The sequence below is a fragment of the Limulus polyphemus genome, unplaced genomic scaffold (genome assembly GCF_000517525.1).
Source record: "Limulus polyphemus unplaced genomic scaffold, Limulus_polyphemus-2.1.2 Scaffold3843, whole genome shotgun sequence".
Taxonomy (NCBI): Eukaryota; Metazoa; Arthropoda; class Merostomata; order Xiphosura; family Limulidae; genus Limulus; species Limulus polyphemus.
This window is the reverse complement of record NW_013669453.1, coordinates 13,519-25,044: the sequence shown is the minus strand read 5'-3', so window position 1 is coordinate 25,044 and position 11,526 is coordinate 13,519. Positions and strand designations below refer to the sequence as shown.

The 11,526-nt window shown below is 30.3% G+C and overlaps 1 protein-coding gene across 1 annotated transcript in view; it reads right to left on the bottom strand.

Annotated features, from left to right (window-relative positions):
* Nucleotides 1–5,853: 5,853 nt before the first annotated feature.
* Nucleotides 5,854–11,526, bottom strand: part of LOC106470141 (partitioning defective 6 homolog beta-like) — a 6,661-nt gene continuing 988 nt past the window's right edge. The window contains exons 2-3 of the mRNA XM_013930670.2: nucleotides 8,853–9,078; nucleotides 5,854–6,730 (exon numbers count right to left, since the gene is read on the bottom strand). Coding sequence (XP_013786124.1) covers nucleotides 6,069–6,730; nucleotides 8,853–9,078 — 888 coding nt within the window. The 3' untranslated portion in view covers nucleotides 5,854–6,068. The remainder of the gene's footprint in view (nucleotides 6,731–8,852; nucleotides 9,079–11,526) is intronic.

Here is an 11,526-nt window from a genome sequence, read left to right as displayed (position 1 = left end):
AACCTGGAAGCACTAAGAACAAAAGAATTAAAACCTAACGACAGAAAAAAACCTGGAAGCACTAAGAACAAAAGAATTAAAACCTAAACAACAGAAAAAAAACCTGGAAGCACTATGAACAAAAGAATTAAAACCTAATGACAGAAAAAAAACCTGAAAGCACTAAGAACAAAAACCTAACAAAGAAAAAAAATCTGGAAGCACTAAGAACAAAATGAAAAAACCTGGAAGAACTAAGAATTAAAAACCTAACATTAATAAAACATCTGGAGTGCCATTATATTTGTATTAAGTTATTTTTGTTTAAAATCAGATGGCAGTAATATCATAAATCAAATATTTGATTGGTTTGTTTGTAATTAAGCACAATGGGCTATCTGTGCTCTTCACACCACTGGTAACGAAAGCCAGTTTCTAGCATTGTAAGTCTGAAGACATACCGCTGTGGCAATTGGAGGGCTATTTGATTGGACGTACTTGAAAATTAGAATGATCTCACTGTTAGACAAAATGTTGTACAGAAATAAATCCATAAATCCCACAGATAACTGTTTCAAAATTTCATATTCTTATTAATTTCCTGTTTGACTAACTTTCTTGATCTTCTGTAATCCTCCAAGTTTCCCATCAAAGCAGTGAGAAATTCTTAAACTTACAATGTTTTTGTTTAATTTTAACCCCTATAAGCATTGGGAGCCAACCTGGTACTTTTCTTACGTCCACCCTTCTGCTCTATAAAGAACATGACTACCTTGAGTATTTAAAGATTAATGTTTAAAATATTCTTGTCTCATCTCTCAATTTTCTTTTTTGGAAATTTGTAACCAAAATCTAATTATTTCCATATGCAGTGTGTAACATCAAAACCAAAATGGTGCCATGACCACACTCCCCAATTTCTATCCTATCAACCATTTCTTCATTAGAAATTAATAAATAAAAAAAAAATAGCAGTTTCCAGTAGGTTCTCTACATAATGATGATGAAAATTTCCCAAATAGTTCTTAAAACTTGTCTCCTTCATCATTTGACTCTTATACGATCAAAATTAAAACGCCTCATTATGCTTATTGTGAATTTCACCAGGTCGTCTGTAACAAACTCCAAGAATTTATTTGGTTGATTAGGCTTAGTGTTACATTGTTTTCTAAGCTTTATATATAAATATCTTTGTATGTGTAGAATGGTTTATTCATGATACTTATATTGAACAGACACTGTAAAATCTCCATATACTAAAAGATCACATGCATCTATTCCTATTTATTATCTCTTCCCCCCCCCCCCCCCAGCACAACTAAAAACAAACCTGGTACTGAGTATAGCTAATTAAATATACTGTTCTTATTTATGTAGAGTAGAATGCATTGTTTTGTCAGACGGGTACCCTTGCTGTTAATGTTTTCGGCCATAAACCCAACAATAGCTAAATGACAAAAGTGAAGACACAGCAAACTGATAGCAACCTTTTTTATTGTGTACCCAAGTACTTTTGCACAAAATGTGAATAACAAGCACATCAGCCCAATAACCATACTTTGTTAAACTTTCAATATTAACTGTAAAACAAACATTAAAACAAAAAAACTGAAGGCACTTAGAGAAAATGACCTGTAAATACATAAAAAAAATGTGTATTGAACAACAAAAAGGGAAATCTGGTGAAATATTTGGTTGAGGTCTAAAAAATATGTTATAAAACAAATATTTGGGTAATCTTGGGTAAAATACACATACAAATAAATGTTCTTTACCAGGACTGTCAAGACTTCATTTTAGATAACTAAATTTTTGATTTCTGTCATTACCAAATTTGATTTTTTTTTCCCTTCAAAATTATTACGGAATGTATGAAATATATTACAAAACACAAATACTAGTTTCAAAATACAGTATACGAGTAACATTTTGTATGCTAATGCTGTTTTATTTCATGAAAACTATACCAGAATAGTAATATAGAAGTCCTACCCTGGGACTTAAAATTCACTATCGAAAATCATTCCAACTTATAAAGTAGGTATCCTAATAGTTTTTCACATTTTTTTTTTAATCATTTTGCAAAGAAGTAAATGTATTTTAACATCACTAGTTATACTCTATACTTCAAAAAATATAATCAACTAAAGGCAACAAAATAATACAATAGATTAGTATCAAACATAAAAAATTATGTTCTTCAACAAAATTCCTACGGAATGTTAAACGTAGTGGAACCCCATTCTTGCATATGGAAGCTGTATCACAAACATTTTAATAAGTAAAGTACAGTATACTTGGAATACTGAAATTGTGTTTTCTTGTTGACTATGTAAACGAAATTTGAAAAAAAAAAAAATACCAGAAAAAAAAGTAATAGAAAACTGGGTTTGACAGAGAAACACAGAACCACAAAAATATGTCAGTATCAAAGTCATAAGTATTACTAGCAGAAAACTAACCTGGAAACTGGAACTAGTAATATTAAAAAAACTACACTAGAAAAACGAAGTCTGTAGCTAAGAAGTCGGATCCACTAACACCCGATTGGATGTAACTTTTTTTCTATTCTATTGGACGGAAAATTCAGAATCAGAAGAACAAACAGCGTATGAAAACTACGTTCCTTCTCCAATATCTTTCACTTTCAATCGATGTAACAAATCTTTACGTACTGTAATTATAACACTTTCTGTTTTCACTTTCAATCGATGTAACAAATCTTTACGTACTGTAATTATAACACTTTCTGTTTTCACTTTCAATCGATGTAACAAATCTTTACGTACTGTAATTATAACACTTTCTGTTTTCACTTTCAATCGATGTAACAAATCTTTACGTACTGTAATTATAACACTTTCTGTTTTCACTTTCAATCGATGTAACAAATCTTTACGTACTGTAATTATAACACTTTCTGTTTTATCTTTCAAGTCAACAAAGACCCGCTGTTCCATTTTCAAGTAGCTAAAAGTAAATCTGATATTGTAAAGTCATACCGAACAGGAAAGCAAACGTTACACACACACACACACACAGACAGACATAATAAACAGAAAGTATAAACACAAACTGCTGCCTAACACGAACACTTACATACTTAATTGATTTACAGTTTTGAACTTAGCACATTAGTTTAGACAAAAATGTAAAAAATTTTCTCAAAGTCTGTTAGTTTAAATTATCAAAAATGTCATTGTAGCTGCGTTTATTGTGAAAAAAGATGAAAATTTAATTGAAAATGTGTCTGTCTCATGTGAAAGCTTTATAGAAGAAAGTAAGCTATTTAGATGACCCCTACCACAATGTAAAGTTTAGAAGTTATCAAATCATCGTGAAAACAGTGTAACACATTATTTTTCAGTGGTAAACTTTTAACAGAAATTTAGACTCTTTGCATGAACTGCGTAACTAGTATTAAAAATTCCACCCTTCAAAAATGATTCTACAAACAGCAATAGTAACATTACGAATACAAACAATGACTATACTTTGGATTCAGTAACAGTCAGAAAGAAGCTTGTATACTGGTTCCAGTAATGTAGAACATTTTAAATGATGTTAATAAAAAAAATGAAAAAACTGGGGTTCAATAGATTTTCAAAAACACAAAAAGATAGATTGAAATGTATCATTTCACTTTTTTCTTCTTACTTAAACGTGATCCAGGTATTACACAATTAAATACTAACAATAAAACATCCCAACTGTTTCATAATTATGACTTCTGATAGCAGCCTTGGACATTACGAGCTGATTTAAAATTTCCCATTTTCTTACAACTTATAAAGACGTAAATAATAAAAACTTATCTCACCTTCATGATTCTAGGATCAGTAATTTAAAAATAACAGAATATTTGCTCCAAGAGAGAAAAACTTGGTAAGTTATTAAATTTTATCTGATATTCAGTTCCACCTCCATAGATAATATATAAATACATCATTATGTTAAGGTTTCTAATTACACGCTCTTCAGTAATTCTTTTTTTTAATAACGTTCTTTACTTTTCCAGAAAATTCTAATTTTTTGTTTATCCTCCGTTTTACTCACCAGTATTCGTGACCAAATACAATTATAATATACATATATATAATAGTAAAAATGGAATGTTTCAATTTTTGCATCTTAGTAGAATTATAAACAAGGCAATAGACGCAACTAGGCAAATATTATTTCTCAAGAAACAAATAACGTACAAAATAAATGAATCCCACAGATGCACGTACTGAAAAATAAACAGATAACCATTTGTACGTGTAACATATAAAAATTCATATATCTTGTATTAATGATCTGTTCTGACTCTTCCACACATTAACGACGACAGGTTCACTCTATATTAAGTGTAAACCATGATACAATATTATTATTCACTGTTATTTAAGAATTTATACAAAAAAAATTAAAACTGACAATGGTGACAAGAACTTCAATCTCTGAAAGAGATAACATCAACCACGTAAGCATTATTACAGATGTTCCAAGATAGCAAGTAAGACACAAACTTTCATTACAATAGATTTAAACAAGTACTCTACGTATCCAGTTTCTTCTAGTAAATTATGTCACTCATCATAACTTAACACTTCCAAACCAAAACAAGAAAGGTATTAAACCACTTACAACATACACTAAACAACAATTATGTTACCAGTGCTAGGATTTTTGTTTTTTTTTTACAGACATTATTAATAATTTTTTGTTTGAAATGTTTAATTCATATTTCTGAGGAAATCACCATAACTTCCGAGTTCCATGATCAGTGTTTCACCATTTAACTAATACTTCCTACCAGAGATAAAAACCTTACGCTGACTCTTTTACAGTCTATAGTTTAAGTTTACTTCTTTACCTACATAAAACTTAGCTTGTGGTCTTTGTTCAAATTTGAAAACCGTTATTTTAATTTTTTAATCTATTCTCGTTGTTTCAAAGTACTTTAATGTAACTTAATAATGTACATGATCTGTAGCTATGTTCTTTGTTTCAACTCCGTTACTGTTCTTACAATCTGTAACTGGATTTTTCTTCTTCTTCTAAGTCTATGTCTGCATCACAAATATTCCTACAACCTGTAACTGTTGGGCCTTCTTCAGCCAGAACTATTTCCTAATTACAAACACAGCTTAGAAGAACTGCTGATATTTATTTCAAACTGTTCTGACCCGAAACAAACGTGAACGTAACAAAAATTGCACTTGGTTTGGTATTTTTTCTCTCACGCAGTCCACGATTATATAAGACATAATTCATTCCTCACCGACTTTTCATTGACAAGATAAAAGAAATCATTTTAAAAATAATGAATAAGATCAATTTTATAAACACATACAAAAATATAAATAAAAAACTCCCATGTTTGCCAAAGAAAATTCTAGAAGAATTAAATGAACATCATGGAAAAAAAAACTGCCCGACTTAACAGAGGGACTGGATGGTAAGTTTAAGTACAATTTGATGAATTATAGAGATTGAGAAAATAGTTTGATGTTGGTTGATTAAAAGCTAACCTCATAAATTTAAACACGTGTCAATTTTGCCAGGAGACCAGATGCACAAATAAAACTTATCTACGATTACTTTTCTTCAATATATTCCCCTTTTTTAAAACTCATAAATATTCCAAAAAAATTAAAGATTAGTTCCTTTTAAATTAGAATTATTTATCAAACATACAAATAATAGTGCGACATTTGAAAGTAAAACTCGTAAATTAATTTTTAATATGACACTTTATTTTCATAAAATTCAAGATACTTTAAATAATTTCTGTTACTTTATAAAATTAGAACCATTAGTTCCTTTTGTATTAGTTATTATTTATCAAAAGTAAAAATAAAAACACATTTGGAAATAAAAACTCGTAAATCAATGCTTAAAATCAACCTTTTCTTTTAATAAAAAATTAAGATCTAGGATCTAGTAAATTACTTTTTTCTTATAAATAAGATTAGAACTTCTAATACAACATACTGTCAAACCACTCCATTAGATAAAAATGTAAAGAGGCTGGTTTACAAATCGAAAACATTCATGATATCTTACTAATGAAAAATAAAAGCTGACTCGTGTATAAATGTATGTTACAAGGTGACAACCCCATTGTCGCTGTTTTTAATTTCCTCATCTTCTTCAGTGTACAACACTGCAGTGTGATCTCTGATTTCATCTTCATCGTATCTGTCATCATCGCTGGCCAGTGATGTATTTGACTGTTGAGAACCGTGGGAGAGTTGTGAAGACCGACCTATCGACCCCCGCCGAGGATAAGACACACAACTCTGGTTTGCTGGCCTGATGGTGATGATTAAATTGGATGAGTTAGCCACCATCATGTCCGTCACTTGATCTAAAGTCTTTCCGGCTACCTCGATGCCATTTACTTCCAATACCTCATCATTAACGGCAAGCAAGCCAGTGCTTTCTGCAAGACCCCCAGGAACAAGTCGCGAGATGAAAATCCCAGGGACTTTCTCAAGACCCTGGGGTGTGACCCGCACACTTGTGCCATCTCTGATGTAAAATCCCAGTGGTTTGTCAGACCCATGTTTTACCAATCTTACCCGGCGACATGTCTCTGGAACAATGTCTACATCAATAATGGAGGACACCTGACGGAAGTCTTCTGGTAGACTGATTGAAATTTGTGGTTTGGATTTTGGAGTAGACGGGAGAAGATACTGACTCAAAAAGTTCCGTTTTTTGCTGGCATTTCCATAACCATTTAGCTGCTCCCAACTCTCTCCTTCAGAAATATTAAAAAAGTGCACTGAACATTACCTCATTGTCACAAAGAGAACACTTAATTTAATAACACTAGTTTTGTAAACAGAAAATCAAGGACAAATATATTCAATCGTGTTAAGTGAAAGCTCCAAAACCTCAAGACATCCATACTACTTTATAAAATGTAATAAGGAAAAAGTAACCCACACACTTAACTTCAATTCATGAAGTCAAGGAACCCGCTCGAAGTGGAGACAGCTGTTATGGGTATTAAAAACAGAACAAGTAACAAATATTTCAACCTGCTTTGGTCATCATCATGTAAAAATGATCTTAACCTGATGATAACCTAAACAGGTCAAACATTGTTACTTGTCTTGTGTTTTAAATAAAAGCTTTAAACACCCACATCAACTGTCTCTACTATACATTTACGTTAATATATTGTATAACATTATGCAAAATTAATTATACTGTCAAGAAATACATGAAAACTGTCCTAAAAATGCTCAAAAATTAAGAAGAGATCTTTATTACATCTATATTACTGTTATGAGCTTGTACTAAAGCCACGCACTAACTTAGATCACAAAACCAAAGAAATATGACACTGAATACGTTATACTAAAAACCAAATGAGAGTCAAAAATTACAGCATCACGCATAACAGTTATAAGTCTTAGATAAAATACATAAAGAAACTATGACTATTATAAACAAGGGATTTTTGGAACATTTACATACCAAATCTGAGCTAACTTTAAAAAAAATTAGGCCTAAAATATCTGTTGACGGATCATAGTATACCGACAACTAAAATTACAGCATCACGCATAACAGTTATAAGTCTTAGATAAAATAAAGAAAGAAATTATGACTATTATAAACAAGGGATTTTTAGAACATTTACATTCCAAATCTGAGCTAACTTTAAAAAAAATTAAGCCTAAAATATCAGTTGACTGATCATAGTATACCGACAACTAAAATTACAGATCGGACATTTTCTGCATAAATAAACAAATGTTAGGGAAATATGTTTAAATATTGAGATGTAAAACACTTTTCCACTTCAATGCCTGTAAAAAAGTAAAATTTAATCAACAAACATGTAATAAGAAAAATTATAGTTTGTTTATGAATAATTAACGAATTATCTAATAGTTACAAAATATCTGAACAATTAAAATGTTTTCTTCAAACCATGAAAAAGTCACTGAACAATTATACCAAACTTTTAAAACCGTACGATAATTATATACAACATTATTCTACATCAGATGCTAATGATAAAAAAGTTATGTTAAACTTTACAAATATTTTTTTAGCTTATTTGTATTTTTTTCTTTTGATTTTAATAACTTTCATATCTTTTTTTAATTTATCTTAAATGTTACTTTATAATCAATTTTCTTTACTTATTTCTAAAAAACTTTTACAGAAATTACTTAAAAAAAACCCTACTTGTAGAGTCCTGGGTGAAATCCTGCAAGTTTGTCGTACAAAAGAAAAGAAAGATCACAAAAAAAAACATGTAAGACAATAACAGTAACCAGTATTTTAAACACAACCTTTCAATGAAATCTAAATATAAACAATAAAACGTTTCTTAAACATGCAAAAATGATTTTTAGCCTCTCAATTTCATCTTGTTTAAAAGAGAGTTAAGTTTAAGCTTTGCAGTTTAAATGTTATACACCAGTGTTTTACAATTTTTTAACTCTGTGGATTACCAAAATCTTTGTTAAAAACATGCTGACTGTAAGGAGTGTTTAGGCCCATTTATAATATGCAAGTTACAGATACGCAGATTGGAAATAGTCTTACACAGGGTGGTTAAAAAGAAGTTTGAAAGGATTTAGAATTTTAATAATATGAATATTTACTCGAAAAGAATTATAGAAATTTTAAAATTTTCATCATTATATATATATATATATTTTTATCACTAGTTGTTTCTGCAAAGCAACACTTGAGAATCTCATATTTTAGCAGCCGACAGTACTTTTTAAATATCAGTGAGTTGAAAGTTCTAAACTGTTTCTCTGATGTTTTTTTTTTATCGTTTATGACGTGCAGATCCTTGCTTTTATCAGATTGGTCTGTAATTAAAAAATGTTGAAGTTAAACTCAAGATTTACCTTTCCTCTGTATTATAATTCTGAGCAGTGGTTTTGCAGCTGACACTGCCCGTGCAAAGTTGTCATCGTTATTGATTGGCAGCAGGTCACCATGAATTGGGTCGGTATAGCAGAGTGTAAATGGTAAATCATACAGCCTGTGTAAATGCTCAATCTGCTTGTAAAACTCTTCGTATGCTGTCAGCTTACTGCGATCGAGAGAAAACCTTCGAAACTCTGCCTCAAACTGTTGAATAAATTATCAACAATTTTAATATGCACATATGATAACTATATTTCTGTTGTATAACACTTGAAAATAAATAGTTCCTATCAATGTTATTTGATTACAAGTCAGTTTCTAGTCATGTAACGAGTCTTTATATACTAGTAAAAACCTGTGTAGTATTATTTCAGCTCAGACTATCAAAATCTTATTCTTCAGAAATTAGTGTAACCATTGTAAAGCAAAAATGCATTTTTGTAATCTTGTTTTCGACATATGACAAGCTCAATCTAAAGTCACGGTTTAGTCCTAGTATTACTGATAGGGCCCATTTTAAACTTATTTTTATTATCTATTTATGCACCAATTGCTTGTTAATCCATCACTTTGTTGGTTACAGAGTCCTCAATACATACAAGAAATGTTATACACATCAATAATACAATAAATCCACTGACTGTTGTTAAGGTTCACCATGTAACTTATAAAGAAAACAAGTGATTTTTTGGTAAGTTTTTTACACCGACCGCCGTAACAGAAAAATATAAAATTACCCAATATGTGAATATATATTAATTAAAGCCACTAATAACAGTGTACGAAAGTTGAAGTAAGCCAAATGACACTACAAGTTTCTATGGTTCGAGCCAAAAATTCCTTCCTCTCCTCTGCTCAACCACAACAGGAGTTATTTTCTAAACAAATGCAAACATCAACTTATATTAAACTTGAAGGTGATTTCATTACAGGTTAACTTGAGACTAAAATAAACAAACACGTACAAATTCATATAACTTAACATGGGCAAAAATAAATTACCTTTACAGGTATTCTTCTCCTAAAAATTTACCTTTATCTCATTATAGTTATTTTACTATTTGAATGAAAACCAGTCTTTTAATTAATTGTAAAACAAGATGGAATCCTTAATAGCCACAGCACTTGAAATTCCTTTAGGCAGGATTAAAGTACATTAATCTACAAGACATTTTTTTCCCTTTTTATTAGCTATATTTTTGTGCACCAGCAGTACAATGCGTGGAGTGTGTGTATATCTGATTCAATTTTATTACTCATCAGGATCTCTACCAGCCTACTATCAAACTGAAATTATTTTATGCAGAATTAGAGTAAATTAATCTACGAGACCTTGGGCATGGTTAAATAAATCAATTGAAAGGGTTTGACCTCCTGATCCCAAAACTGTAATTAGATCTCAAATTGGTCAAGAGATGTTGAAGCTATGAGCTAAAAAGTTTGTACTTGAAAAACTCGGAGCAATTCTATGAGCCGCTATGCCACAGCTAAAAAGCTAAGACACAGTTAAGATAATTTTATTTTTGTGATTAGCTTATGCAGTGAGTTACCAACAGCAACAATGGAGGTTGGAACTTTACTAATATTTAAAAGTTGAAGCATTAATTTCCTGCAAACGAGGGTGGATTTAAGCTTTTACATTGTTCTCAAGAATGGGTGTTCAGGGATAGCCCTAAAGGATTAAATGACCATGTTGTCTGTGTACTATCTCTCATATTACATAATTAAAAAAAAGTAGACAGTGCAGTCTTAACTTTAGCATTGGGCATACCTCAAACTATAAAGAATACCCTGAAATTTACCCTCGGACAGTTTTTTTTTTTACTCTTGGTGTTTGCAAACATCATAACTGACAGAATATTAAAAATCAATTAATATTTGAGTTTTTAATAACTGACAGGTATATACTATTATTCTTTTAACACTGTGTAATTTAACCAATGAACCCAACTTTTACTTAAAACAAGTTGTGGTGTTTGAATATCAATCATTGTCATGGTTTGTTTCTTGTATGATCATTTAAGTAATTATTAATTGACTTATTTATTATTAATAATAATGTACATTAATAAATTTATATCCCTCATTTCAGCTGATAATCTGCAGCTATTTTCAAAGAAGACCAAAGATGAATGTCAGCCTCAGTATATAGTCCTCAGGACCTCCTGACTTAACATGTAATAACCATTCAGTAATATAAAAACTAATTAATAATAAGGCTTAGGCTACTAAACACAATAAATACATGTAATTTTTTTTTTAGTTTTCCAATTGATTGTATTAGTATTAGTAGTGCCTAAATACTATTGACGTTAGTTGCAATACCATAACTGTACAAGTTGTAATATAATTGATATAGTATCACTAACAGTAACGTATTAATTTCAAATTTGTATGAAATTAGTCTATTTAATTATTTGTTATACAAGTGTTATGTTTAAAGTGAATAATATAATGTATAGTAACTTCATTTATTGTACAGGAAATTGAAATCCCTGTTATTAAGTTTTTAAACAAAGCCCAAGCCTACAGCGACTAACAATAGAAAGATGAGTACACAGTACTGTCAGTGTCAATAGTACGAGGCAATATCAAAGACCATAAATACGTTTGCAAATTAAATTCACTTTCTACAATTTATATTACATTTTA